At 29.2% G+C, this 12,168-nt stretch overlaps 2 protein-coding genes across 11 annotated transcripts in view; one reads left to right on the forward strand and one right to left on the reverse strand.

The window, feature by feature from the left end:
• LOC109594497 (hemicentin-2) overlaps positions 1-12,168 on the reverse strand; it is a 300,510-nt gene that overhangs the window by 282,231 nt on the left and 6,111 nt on the right. The window contains exons 2-3 of one of the 2 annotated variants that reach the window (XM_049961988.1): positions 2,837-2,889; positions 1,874-1,918 (exon numbers count right to left, since the gene is read on the reverse strand). The gene's annotated coding sequence lies outside the window, so the exon portion shown is untranslated. The remainder of the gene's footprint in view (positions 1-1,873; positions 1,919-2,836; positions 2,890-12,168) is intronic. The other variant, XM_049961987.1, reaches the window with a different exon arrangement.
• Positions 11,182-12,168, forward strand: part of LOC109594657 (protein doublesex) — an 81,630-nt gene continuing 80,643 nt past the window's right edge. For 7 of the 9 annotated variants that reach the window (XR_007547093.1, XR_007547092.1, XM_049961981.1 and 4 more), the window contains exon 1: positions 11,182-11,955. Coding sequence is in view for 7 of the 9 variants with exons in the window: in XM_049961981.1 (XP_049817938.1) it covers positions 11,481-11,955 (475 nt within the window). In the remaining 2 variants the exon portion in view is untranslated. The remainder of the gene's footprint in view (positions 11,956-12,168) is intronic. The other 2 variants (XM_049961982.1, XM_049961984.1) reach the window with 1 other exon arrangement.

The following is a 12,168-nucleotide window of genomic DNA, read 5'->3' on the forward strand; positions in this document are numbered from 1 at the left end:
AATTGTTAATTATAGTATTTTATTTTTAATTTTTATTTTAACACACAATATTTAATAGTCATCAGCAGAACAATTTGTTGAGTGCCCATTATTATTTAATAATAAGAAACAAAGAAGATACGTGAAATACTGAATTTCCGTTTTTTGAACATTTTTTTAAAAACAACCATTCATTTCATTTGTAAACTCGGCCAAAAAATTTTGTTTAGTTTAATTTATATTTAAATCTATTTTCTGAAATTTTGATAGAAATAATGTATTTTCAATATATTTATATGTGGGGTCTAAAAAATTATTCTACATTTAGTAAACAGGAAATTCAATTACATTTAATTTGAATGTGAAAGCTTTGCGATCGGAATAAACTAAATATAAATAAAATACCTTTTACTCAAATACAAAATCTAGAAATAGAATAAATTACATAATTTTAGATACAAAGTCACTATAATTAATGATTATTAATTAAATTTATGTACAATAAACAGACGCTACAAAAATATTAAAATCACTACAAAACACAAATATTTTCATATTAGTTTATAGACAAAGGTAAACAGTCAAAAACAATTTCTTATATTTAAAAAACAGATCGAAATTGTTATAGATGGAAAGAAAAAGTACTCCATAAAATATTTATAATTATTCAAAAAAAAAAAATTAATTTAAAATTTTTTTATTTTGTTATTTGCTGAGTTGTGATACTTATAAATGGTTTTAGTACAATGGCATCAATATTGCTGTCTATGAAGTGATATTGAACATATAAATTAATAGAAATTCTTATTGTAATATTTTTTTATATGTGACATTTATAAAAATAAATCGTGGAATAGGTTTTAATATAAAGAAAATTACATTAATATTAATACAATTACATTACAATTTTATACAGGGTTTGATTGATAAGTCTGTAATGTGTGATTTTATGAAATAAAAATAAGTATTGAATAGTTTTCAACGAAAATATGACGTAATCTCTTCTCCATTATTTAATATTTCAGCAATTTTGTAGTACCAGAAACTAATGTTTCTCACATAAGAAGACATTTTTAATTTACCCATAGGTTACACTATTTTGAATTCTAATTTGGAAGATTTTGTAGATCCCTTATTTTCCAAAACATGATTCCGATTGAACATTAGTAAAGTGATTCGTAAATTCGATGCTTTTAGCTGCCCCGTAAAATTCGCATAGAAACCACAATAAGAAGTTAAACCAAATATTTTATTTAACAACAACGAAAATAGTAAATTATAATTTAAGAAAAACTAAAAAGTATTTGATAATATTTTGTAGGTATTTTGTGTGTTAACACCTACATGAATGTATGGTGAAAAATTTCAGACTTATTCTGAAGAACTCAGACAGAGCAGTGTTTGGTGGTATAAACTTAAAAGTTTATTAGACCCTGTATTTTTTGTTATAGAATTTTTCAATATTAGGTTTTGATATTAGAACTATAAAATCGACATAAAATGGGTCGTTAAAATTAATATATAAGTTTTATTGTAGCTGAATTTGAAAGTTAGCCAGTAAAACGTAATGGAAGAATTTATCATTTATAACTTGATCAGTATGAAGTAATATTTTTATGTGGACAAAAAGAAAATATTTTATTACATAATAAGAAAAACTGTGCTTTCAATTGCTGACATGAAAATACAAGAACTTAAATAATAAAACTTAGCCAATAAAATTGGTTTATAGGCTATAAATTTTCGGCCATAAAACCTTTAAATGTAGGTAGGTTCTGTGAGTTGATAGCATATCTTGGGTATCAAGGTAAGTATCTTTACTTGTTTTAATTTAAAGTAGCAGCTTTTATGGATTTCATATAAAACTAGCGGCAAAGCAGCCTCTTCTCCTTACCAAGCAAATTTATCTGTTTGATAATGCCCGTCTAAAACTGCCACACTGCAAAATAAAACCATTAAATTTTCAATACCGCCAACCATATTGACTGTTCTTTAAAATACCCTCCAATCAATAGCTAATTTATTGGTCCAATTACATTAAAGCGCATTTTATAGTTTTTATTTACTAGCTTTTGTTTACAGTAAAAGAGTATTTTATGATATTTCTTATAAAAAAATAACACAACAACCACATTCGCTAATGAAAGTTGGCATTATCAGGTGAATTTATAAGGTACATAAAAGTTTCAACATCAACGAAGAACTTCCACAGCCCATCAGTCTAATTATCGCATGATTATGTGAGCTTGCACGACAAATCTTATAAAATTATTAAAATGATAATAATAATATCAATGTTAAATCGATTTTTTCAGTTTCAAATTCTGAAACTATTCAAATAAATTATTTAAAAATGTAGATATATAGATATGGAAAACATATTATTAATGTAATAAAATGGACCAATAGATTCAAAACTGTTTTATTTTATTGTGTCGCATTTGTCCTTGTTTTATTCTTTATTAATTCAGTTAAAGACTAATTTAACAATTTTCCTTGATGACTACGCAAAATGTAGGACATTATTAAATATCACCAATTTTAAAAAATTACATATTTATATTCATATAATTTGGTACACCTTGGACACAAACCTGTTCACAAAATTTTTTGAAAAGAAATTTTAAAAAATTTTGTGAACGGGTTTGAACACATATTAGCTTAACATAAAATAAACTTTATATCCTGACAAATTCCAAACATCCTCTTTGCCTTTCGAATGTTATTAACAAAGACATGTATTATTTTGTCTGTAAAATTATATTAATTGCCGAATTCGCAACTCGCTGCATACTCAAAGATATTTCAACAATGTTAAATTTTACCATTACGCCTCCGTTAGATAAATTAAACTTACCGTAATTTTGCTTCCATATCAAATTGATTTGCCACAATGAAACTCGAAACTATCTGAAACAAAGTATAGGAAAAAAATTCAAATTGTAATTGCTGAAACATTCGAAATACTCCTTTGATGAATATTAAAATTGGGAGGTTCTCAAGTTAATTACTTAATTCCTCTGTTGTTCCTCATACTTCTTAAATTTGTTTCTTAAATACTTACAATGGCGTTATAGGTCGCCCATTAAAAGTTAATGGTAACTGTAATTATTTCGTAACAAATTCTAAATATTTAACTAAAAAATGAATTTTTCACTATTTTATTTGAAAATACAACTAAAGCGATCTAATTTTCGACACTAGTGACATCAAAATTATCGTATATCGTTCGGTAAGAATACATTTTCACTATTAAACAATATACTCTAATTGGAAGAAATGTTAAAATCCTTTTTAATTACTATCAACAATAACATAATAAGTAGCTCAATTTTAACAACATTTAATGTATTTTACAGTCTGTCGAAGAGTTTTTGTAACGTACAATTTTTGTGTGTCAAATTTGTATTATACAGAGACCGTTAAGAATTCATTTCAGTTTCCATAGCTTGAAGTAGTGTAGAGTAGAGTACAGAAGGACAATTTTGGGATGTGGTTGGAGTTCCAAATAAATCCAAACATTGTTTGGTCATGCATTGTAGTTAGGAACGTGACAGAAGGTGTCACGGAGAAAAGTGAAAACAGCTGCGATTGGATGGGGTGCCTTTGCGAATGTCACCTTTAACTTTTATTAGACCTCAACTTAGTACCCTAAATGGATAATGCCCGATCTCATATTGCTAAAGTTATTTAAAATTATTTCCAATATTTAGATGTATTGCTATTTATTACTTAAAATCACCTAGGTATATAAAAGTAATAGTTGTCCCAATTTTTGAGTGTTTTAAAAATATGAATGCATTCATATGTATTCAAAACACTTGGATGTAAACATAAGGAAAATAATTTAGAAAACTAATATTTGTGTGTGACAATAACTTAATTTAAATTTTTCACCTAAAATGTTGTGTTTCTTTCTATTAAGGTTGAAAATTCAAACAATTTATGATATCCCTACAGTGTCAAAGTCATCTAAATATTATTTGATAAGAATATTTTATTTAATCAATGCGATTTTTCAAATAAGTAAACTTAATCTAATTATAAGAAATATTGACATCATTTTCTTTAACTTAACTATTATCAAGCAATAAATATTAATCTTCTTATTAGATGCGAAGATTGCTAGCGAAGCAAGAATTTCTATGAGTCATTTATATTTAACAAAAAATATCAGCAAGTATCACAAGACCATAAGAAAAGAGTGAAAAACTCAATACAGCCCTTAATTTGTTATATAGAGGATAAGATTTTCATATTAGTGATATCAATTTGTAAAGCACTTTCTTCGAGCAGTGCCCTTTTCTTTTAAAATAAATTTTTGTATCTACTAAAATTTTCTTTGCAATTTGTGTAGATTCACTCAACATTTTTTACAATTTTAAATCAAAATGTGTTACCTAAAATACTAATTCTAGAATTAAAAAATTTCATCAAATAAATACACTACTGTAAATACTTTATATTAGTTATAACTCACGTTATGAAAAGTAAATATTTTAACAATCAATAAATTAATTGTTTACTATTAGAAAATAAAATATAACCGTTAGATATAACACGGAAACGTAGTTCATTCGTATAATTTATAGTATATACTAGTTAATGAGATAATAAAAGATTTTTTTAAATGTTTAATTTGAAGATAAAGATCTAACTTTCATATCGCTGTTGCATTTTTTCTCCAGCACTCGAAACGGCGAAGCCCTTGTGAGCGTCATCGATGCTCATATAAACTGCCAGCAAAAAATAGGGGAAACTGAATTTTCGCTAGCTTAATCGAATACTTTTAAAATTTTCTTGTTTAATATATATATTTAGTAGGTGAACGTTTCAAGACTGTTATTTTTTCAAATATATGCTGTGTAAATATCGCATAATAAAAAAATTCACAACAATTCCTTATTACTATTAAATGATTTAAATATTTTAGTTACTTTTCTTATTTTCCCGAGTCGTCCGGTTCACAATTATGCCCTTACATTATTTACCCCGAATCATACAAGTTGGCACTTGGTATGATTCAGGGTGGTATGCGCCAAATCGATGTTGTGATAACGATGGTGTGATAAGCAAACTTGAAAGGAGGCAAAGAAAAACGCATAGAGAAGTCGGTTTAGTGTCTAAAAGACCGCTTAGAAGAGTACCCCTCACTGATCGCTAACGACAAGAAAGGGTGTGTGGTGGGCACGAGACAGGCAACATTGAGTGGTCGCATGGAACGCCGTGCTATATTCTGATGAGTCCAAGTCTGGTTTGCATAATGATTCGAGACAATTTAGAACGTGGTGGCCAACAAATTTTCCAATGCATCGCAGATTTGTCCAAGAAGATCACGCTTTTAGAAGTGACTCCATAATGGTTTGGGGTAGCATCGCTCTAATTCGCCGGACGCCATTGTACATTTGTGATGGAAACATAGAATAGTGAAATGTATAGAAGATCGCAAACATTGTCAACCCCATTTCCGAAGAGCCGAAGAGGTAGGACCGGAATTCCAGAATTTAGACGACAACGTGCAGCCTCATAGGGTACGAAGTGTTCTAAACATGATGAGGGAACTTGAAATGTCTCATCTTCCTTTGCCATCGATGTCACCCGACCTGAAACCCATCGAACATATGTAGAATGTTGTTCAAAGGGCATTAGATACTCACGAACCGGCTCCTACCTCACTTCTGTAGTTAAGGGATGAAGGAGCATGCATCATCATATTTAAGCTGTTGTGGAAGCTAGAAGTGGTCCTTTCAGATACTGAACCGATTTTCAAAGTCTTTCATTTTGTAGTTAAATTTAATAAATTATTTTTTGTTACACATTTAAAAGGCGCTGCTGAATTTTATTATATTTATGTAAAAATCAACTTTGAGAATACACATTTGACAATTTTTAAACTTCTTTTAACCGAACTTGCAACATCCCCTATTTTTTGCCAGCAGAACTTGCAATAATTTGTACATCTGAATATGTTTTAATTATGTCAAAAACTAAAGGATATAATAATTCTATAATATATATTAGATATTAAATTTATGCCACCAACAAAAATATTTTATAAATAATCCAAAGAATACGAAATTACGACAAAAATAGTACGAAGCGATAATAAAATATGTTGAATGTGTTAGATTTTGAGGTAAATTGAAATACAAAATTAATTGATATTACTTCTTGAATTATTATTACACTTAAAGATAAATTAACATGTTTTCTTCGCAATTACATTCACACATTAAAATTAGTTTAAAAGTTGTACAGAAACATCTTACTTTGCAGCATAACTATTTTATCCTTGGTGTGAGTAGAATGTAGATTTAGCGGTTTTCTCGAGGCCTTCAAACCGCGAACTTCTAACGAAAATAACTAGCATTGTATGAACCATCTTTGGTAAGTTATGAGATTGACCCAGTATAAATCCCTTTTCCAAGAGGCACAATGAGTACGGATGACGTCAGTAGATACTCCGACATCCAGCACGCGCTCTATTAAAATTTAAATAATTTATATCTCCGAAAATAATCAGTGTATTGAAATGAAATAAATGCCACTCGATGATAACTATTTTTTTTTAATTTATATCCTCATTGTAAAATTATCAGTTGGATAAATTTTCATTTCGTGTTTGTTATCTCAATATCTTTTTTATTGGCACCTTTTTAGTTGAGTGTACTATTAATTTTTTTTTAATTTTTAGTATAGACATTTACAACTGATATACGCGATCTTAAAATGTTTCTTTAAATATGTACTTCATATACGTATTTAACTTATTATGGAACTCTTCAAAAATTCAACAGCTTTTTAATTAATAGATTAGATAAAAAATATTCACAAAACCTTTTTATGAAGTTGCAATAAAAAAAAAACAATAAAAATACGAATTATTTTGATAAATTTAACCGTTATACACTAAAATCGAAATAACTGTTACTCATTGTAGTATGTATGTAATAAAGGGTAATTAACTTAGAAGAGTAAGAACACTCATGTTGGAATACTTTACATTTAAAAATTAATTAACTCAAGTTTTTATAATTAACTCAACTCCCTTAATTGATATTCGGCGTTCAACGTCTTGGTTAATTTATTTGATAAGCTAATTACTAACTATTAATTACCCTTTCGAATTGATCAGGAAAAAGCTTATCCATAATAAGTATAATTAGTCAAAAGTTAAAACGTAATCTGCATATTTATATATTGATTTAACCGCATAGGCAGATTACAAAAACTAAACAAGGAAAGATTTTATCCGAACACAATCCAATAAATTTGCGTCTCGTTACGTGGAAAAAAAGAGGTCATTTAGTTGTCGAAATTTATGTAGTGTGTTTTATGACAGATTTGATCGAATTCCGAAAAGTCGTAAAGCATCATTCATAAAAAATGACAACATTAGTTCACATGTATTTAATACAAAGAGCGGTACAAGTTAAAAGTCCCCCTTTATGCCAACTTTTACGACTTCAATTGTTCTGCATGTTAGTTACACCTCTTAGACGACGGCACTTGGATTAAGCTATAATAAACACTTTATGTAAAATATTTTATTGAGATACATACAAAAGTTTATTATACTATTAGCATTTTTAAGACGACTCATGACCCGATGGTAAATTTTTCATTGTGCACTGTTTTTAATAGTTCATGCAATAACATGTGACAAAAATAAGAGAATCAGACGCAAGAAACAATAAAGGGATCAACTTATGGAATGAATGAAATCTATAATACCGAAAATTACGATGAAATCACTTACATGATTTATGTATGTCAGTTGAACGTAATATAAAAAATATAAATGAAAAGAATTTATAAAGAAATATAAAATAAAGTAATTTCTAATTCTATTTAAGATAATAATTTGAATAATTCAATAGATATGTATATATAATTATATGAAAAATTTGATATTTTCTAGTTGTGTACTTAAAATATTAAATCAATGTCAATTACTTTTTGCTATAATTATTTATTTACTATTATATTTTACCAGCGTTTTTCAAATGTAATACTTGTTAAGTATTTTTACAATCTAGGAAATATTATTTGTTTATGTAACTGTTTTTAATAAAAATAATTCACATTTAAACGGAAGAGGCATAAATATTTGTTTAGTTTTTTTTTAATGTAATAGAATATGTTCCCGATTGTACATTTTTGCGGCTATACTAATTTTCTCTTTAACCATAAAATTCCATTATCCCATTATCCATCATTTCGTAATAATTTTAATAATTATCATTACATGCCTGAAAAATATCAGTATCTACATCGGTTACGATCCCTAGTTCCTGACCTAACCTAAAAAGTGTTTTTTACCATCAAAATTATCAACCGTTCCTCAAGTGCAGTTTTGGATAAAGGCAGATAATTGAAGAAACATTTCGCAAACACACGCACGCTGTTACTTTCTTGACTAATTAGTAATTAACTAATTATAATTGCTTAAAACCACCTGAATCAGAAACCCATCCACTCATTAATGTCAACTTTAAGAAAATGCTGTTGTTAATTTATTGAAAATACACCGTTGTTAGGGTGACAGTGAAACTTTCAACTTTTTACATTCACTAATGTTTCGCCAATTCTGTTATTTATGTCTCATTCATTTGATTTTCACACGATATCGATCACACACTGTGTGACATGTATAATTCAAATTCTGAAATTAAATTATTAAGGCGTGCTCTGCTGTCTGATATTTTATCTTAAACTGACGCCGCTACCGCCGATAATCTTTGATGTGTCTAGAAAAATTATCAATTTGATTACAGGGAAATTTGCAATATCCACTATCCACGGTTTTTGTAAATCAATTTAATGGTGAATATTTTAATGCTTCAATATTCAATTACTTTTTTGGACATGTTACATAAATATAATTAATTGATTATTTCCAAAATATGAAATGGAAATTTTTATGTTTAGGTTTTTACTGAGTGTGTATTTATTTATATATTTTCATACTGCTGTTTTTCCACTAACTTGCAAAAAAATATTGAAATTTGAATCAATTTTTTAATATCTTAATTTTAATGCCAAGAATTAATTTTCGTAAAAAATGACATAAGCTGTTGCAGATCAGAAAAAATCTATTTTACCTCAAAATTGGTTCATTGATTACAATGATTATATTCACGGGTTTTTATTATTATTTCTTTAAATAAAAAATCAATTTGGGAAAAAATATGGAATATTTTATTAATATTCATAAAATATTTTTATGTTTAGGTTTTTACTAAGTTTGTATTTATTTATAGGTTTTCATACTGCTGTTTTTCCACTAACTTGCAAAATATTACTGAAATTTGAAATCAATTTTTGTTCTACGAGTTACACCTATTAGATTTAATTTACTGTCCAATTCATTTAGGATGATTTTAGATTTATTTTTAGTTAAAAATTATTATTTTCTTTTCTCATAATTAATGCGTTTGTAAATATCAAAAGCTTTTTGATTGTTAAATTTATTTTTTTATAACCAATGCATTTGTACACATTAAAAGCCTTTTGATTATTAAACTTACCATTTTAGAATATTTTAATTTTAATGACAAGAATTAATTTTCGTAAAAAATGACATAACGTATGGAATATTTATTTAGTTGTTACAAATACCCTAAGCTGTTGCAGATCAGAACAAATCTATTTTACCTCATGATTGGTTCATTGATTACAATCGTTTTTATTATTATGATTTCTTTAAATAAAAAATCAATTTGGGAAAAAATATGGAATATTTTATTAATATTCATAAAAAATTTACAATAACTCAAATATTTCCATATTTTGTGACTTCTATCACTGCTTGGCATCTTTTGGTCGTAGAATCTACTAGTCTCTGTAATCTTTCAAAAGGAATTTTTTGTCACTGCTCCTATAGGGTAGCAAATTTGTTTAATATCATTAAATCATCAATCCAATTTTTAAAAATATTCCATACTTTATTCCACCAATGTATTTAAAAAAAAGTTATTTGTAAATATATATAATATTTTTTTATGAAATTAATCAGTGTACAATGATTTGAAAAAAAAAAATATATTTTAAGAATTCTGGACAATAAATTTTATTACATATTATAAATAACTATGACAAGCGATAATTATCCGCGAAAAATGTTAGATCATTACGACTAGATTCAACCAATGTTAAAAATTTTAAAATATTATTACACAAGTTTTATAGTTTTTTAATTTGAAGTTTATTAAATTTTAAACAAATTTTAAAAGAATACTTTATAATTTATATATGTGTCTGATTTGCATAAAAAAATGTTTTACACCCTTGCTCCAATGAATCTGAACCTTTTTCGTTACATTTTTAAACTGTTAAAACAGCTTCTATCAGTTAATTTAGTATTTGAACAAATGTATAATGTGATTTGTCTTAAGTTTTGCATTATATAAAAAGTTAATTAAGTACCACAAGAATTTCTTGAAATATTAATATCACATATTGTTTTTATATTGTATTTTTCATTTGCTATTTTATTGTTGTGTTTCTATATATATATATATATATATATATATATATATATATATATATATATATATATACTTCTAATTAATTAATAGAATTATTTCTTGACGTGCTGCTCATCCAGATCGTTCGAAGTTGTTTCCTTTTCTTGACAATCGCACCGGTGAATCACCGATATAAGTGAATTCTATACAAACGACTTTATTTTGGGTTTAAATAAAACGGGCATTTAAATATCTCGTATGCAAATCCGGAGGATGGTTGGAGAGGTTGGTCATTTTTGGCAGGTTAATTAAGGATTGTCCATGAATAGGAGTGAACATTTATGGGCACGTTTGCGATATATTAAATTCCGAAAATTTAATACCTAAATAAGACAATAGAAAATTTAGTATAGCTGGCGTAGACTAGAACATGGTCATAATATGAACCATAAACAACAATGCAGGGGAATATAACAAATAGAACACAGTATCATATCATAAACGGCTAATATAACCGGCTGGTATTCGCCCAATTGCAACAAAACTACTTCGGAATACCTGCCATCAAAACTCACTTCCCGTTGTTATTACCGCATAAAACACGGCTCTAAACTGCAGTCCGCACATGCATTTCCCCCACCGCCCAAGTCGTAAATGATGTACCCTTTGCCCCGCGCTGCAACGTCAATGCATCTACTCACTTCACGTTGCCGTTGCAGGACTGACAGTTGAATTCGCGAGGAAGTGGAGTGCATCTCAGCCGGACTCCGAATCCGAACACGTATCCACCGTCCGACGCCGGCACATGCAGACAAACCTCATCTCATCCACTCGGCTCGGGACATCCCGCGTCTTTTGCAAACCTGTTGCTTGCTTGCGGCCCATTTACCTCACTTTTGCCACCAGTCCCCGTTCTCCGATCGGTACTAAGCGACTAGGTGACAACGAAAATTAATTATTCAAATAATAATAACTCGAGTGCTCAGTGCAGTGAACTGTGCTAACTAGATCGGAATAACTCTTCCATCAGCTATGTCGGACACACAAGAGTACGAATCCAAGATGGACATTAACGCATCCAGCACGTCGGCATCGCCAAGAACGCCGCCGAACTGCGCCCGTTGCAGGAACCACCGCAAAAAGATCGCCCTCAAGGGCCACAAGCGCTACTGCATGTACCGCACGTGCAAGTGCGAGAAGTGCCGGTTGACATCCGAGAGGCAGCGAGTCATGGCCATGCAGACGGCATTGAGAAGGGCCCAAGCCCAAGACGAGGCCATGATGAGGAACGGGAACCCGGAGATCGGGATCCTGGACAAGAGTCCGTCGCCATCGATGAACACGGCGGAGAGAAGCATAGATTGCGACTCGTCGGCCTCTTCGCAGTGCTCCAATCCTCCCACCGGGGTTGTCAGGAAAATCGTTCCTACTATTGCTATTCCATCTACCACCACTGCTAATCTCGGCACAGTTGGTGAGTGCCATTCTGTTTATTCTGAATATAAAGGTAATTCTTTCATTTCTTCCTTTTGTGTCCGTCTTTCTGATTAATGTTTTTATTGTTTCCACACAACTAATTTATTCTTTCGCTGCCATACTGTTTTATGAGTATCTATCTAGTCCATTATTATTTAATATATATTTTTATCTACCATTTGCCGGGTGCTAAATTACTGAAATAACTTTTACAGTGATAAGCTGGCATTTATCAGTGCCTCAA

This window comes from Aethina tumida, chromosome 1 (genome assembly GCF_024364675.1).
Source record: "Aethina tumida isolate Nest 87 chromosome 1, icAetTumi1.1, whole genome shotgun sequence".
NCBI lineage: Eukaryota > Metazoa > Arthropoda > Insecta > Coleoptera > Nitidulidae > Aethina > Aethina tumida.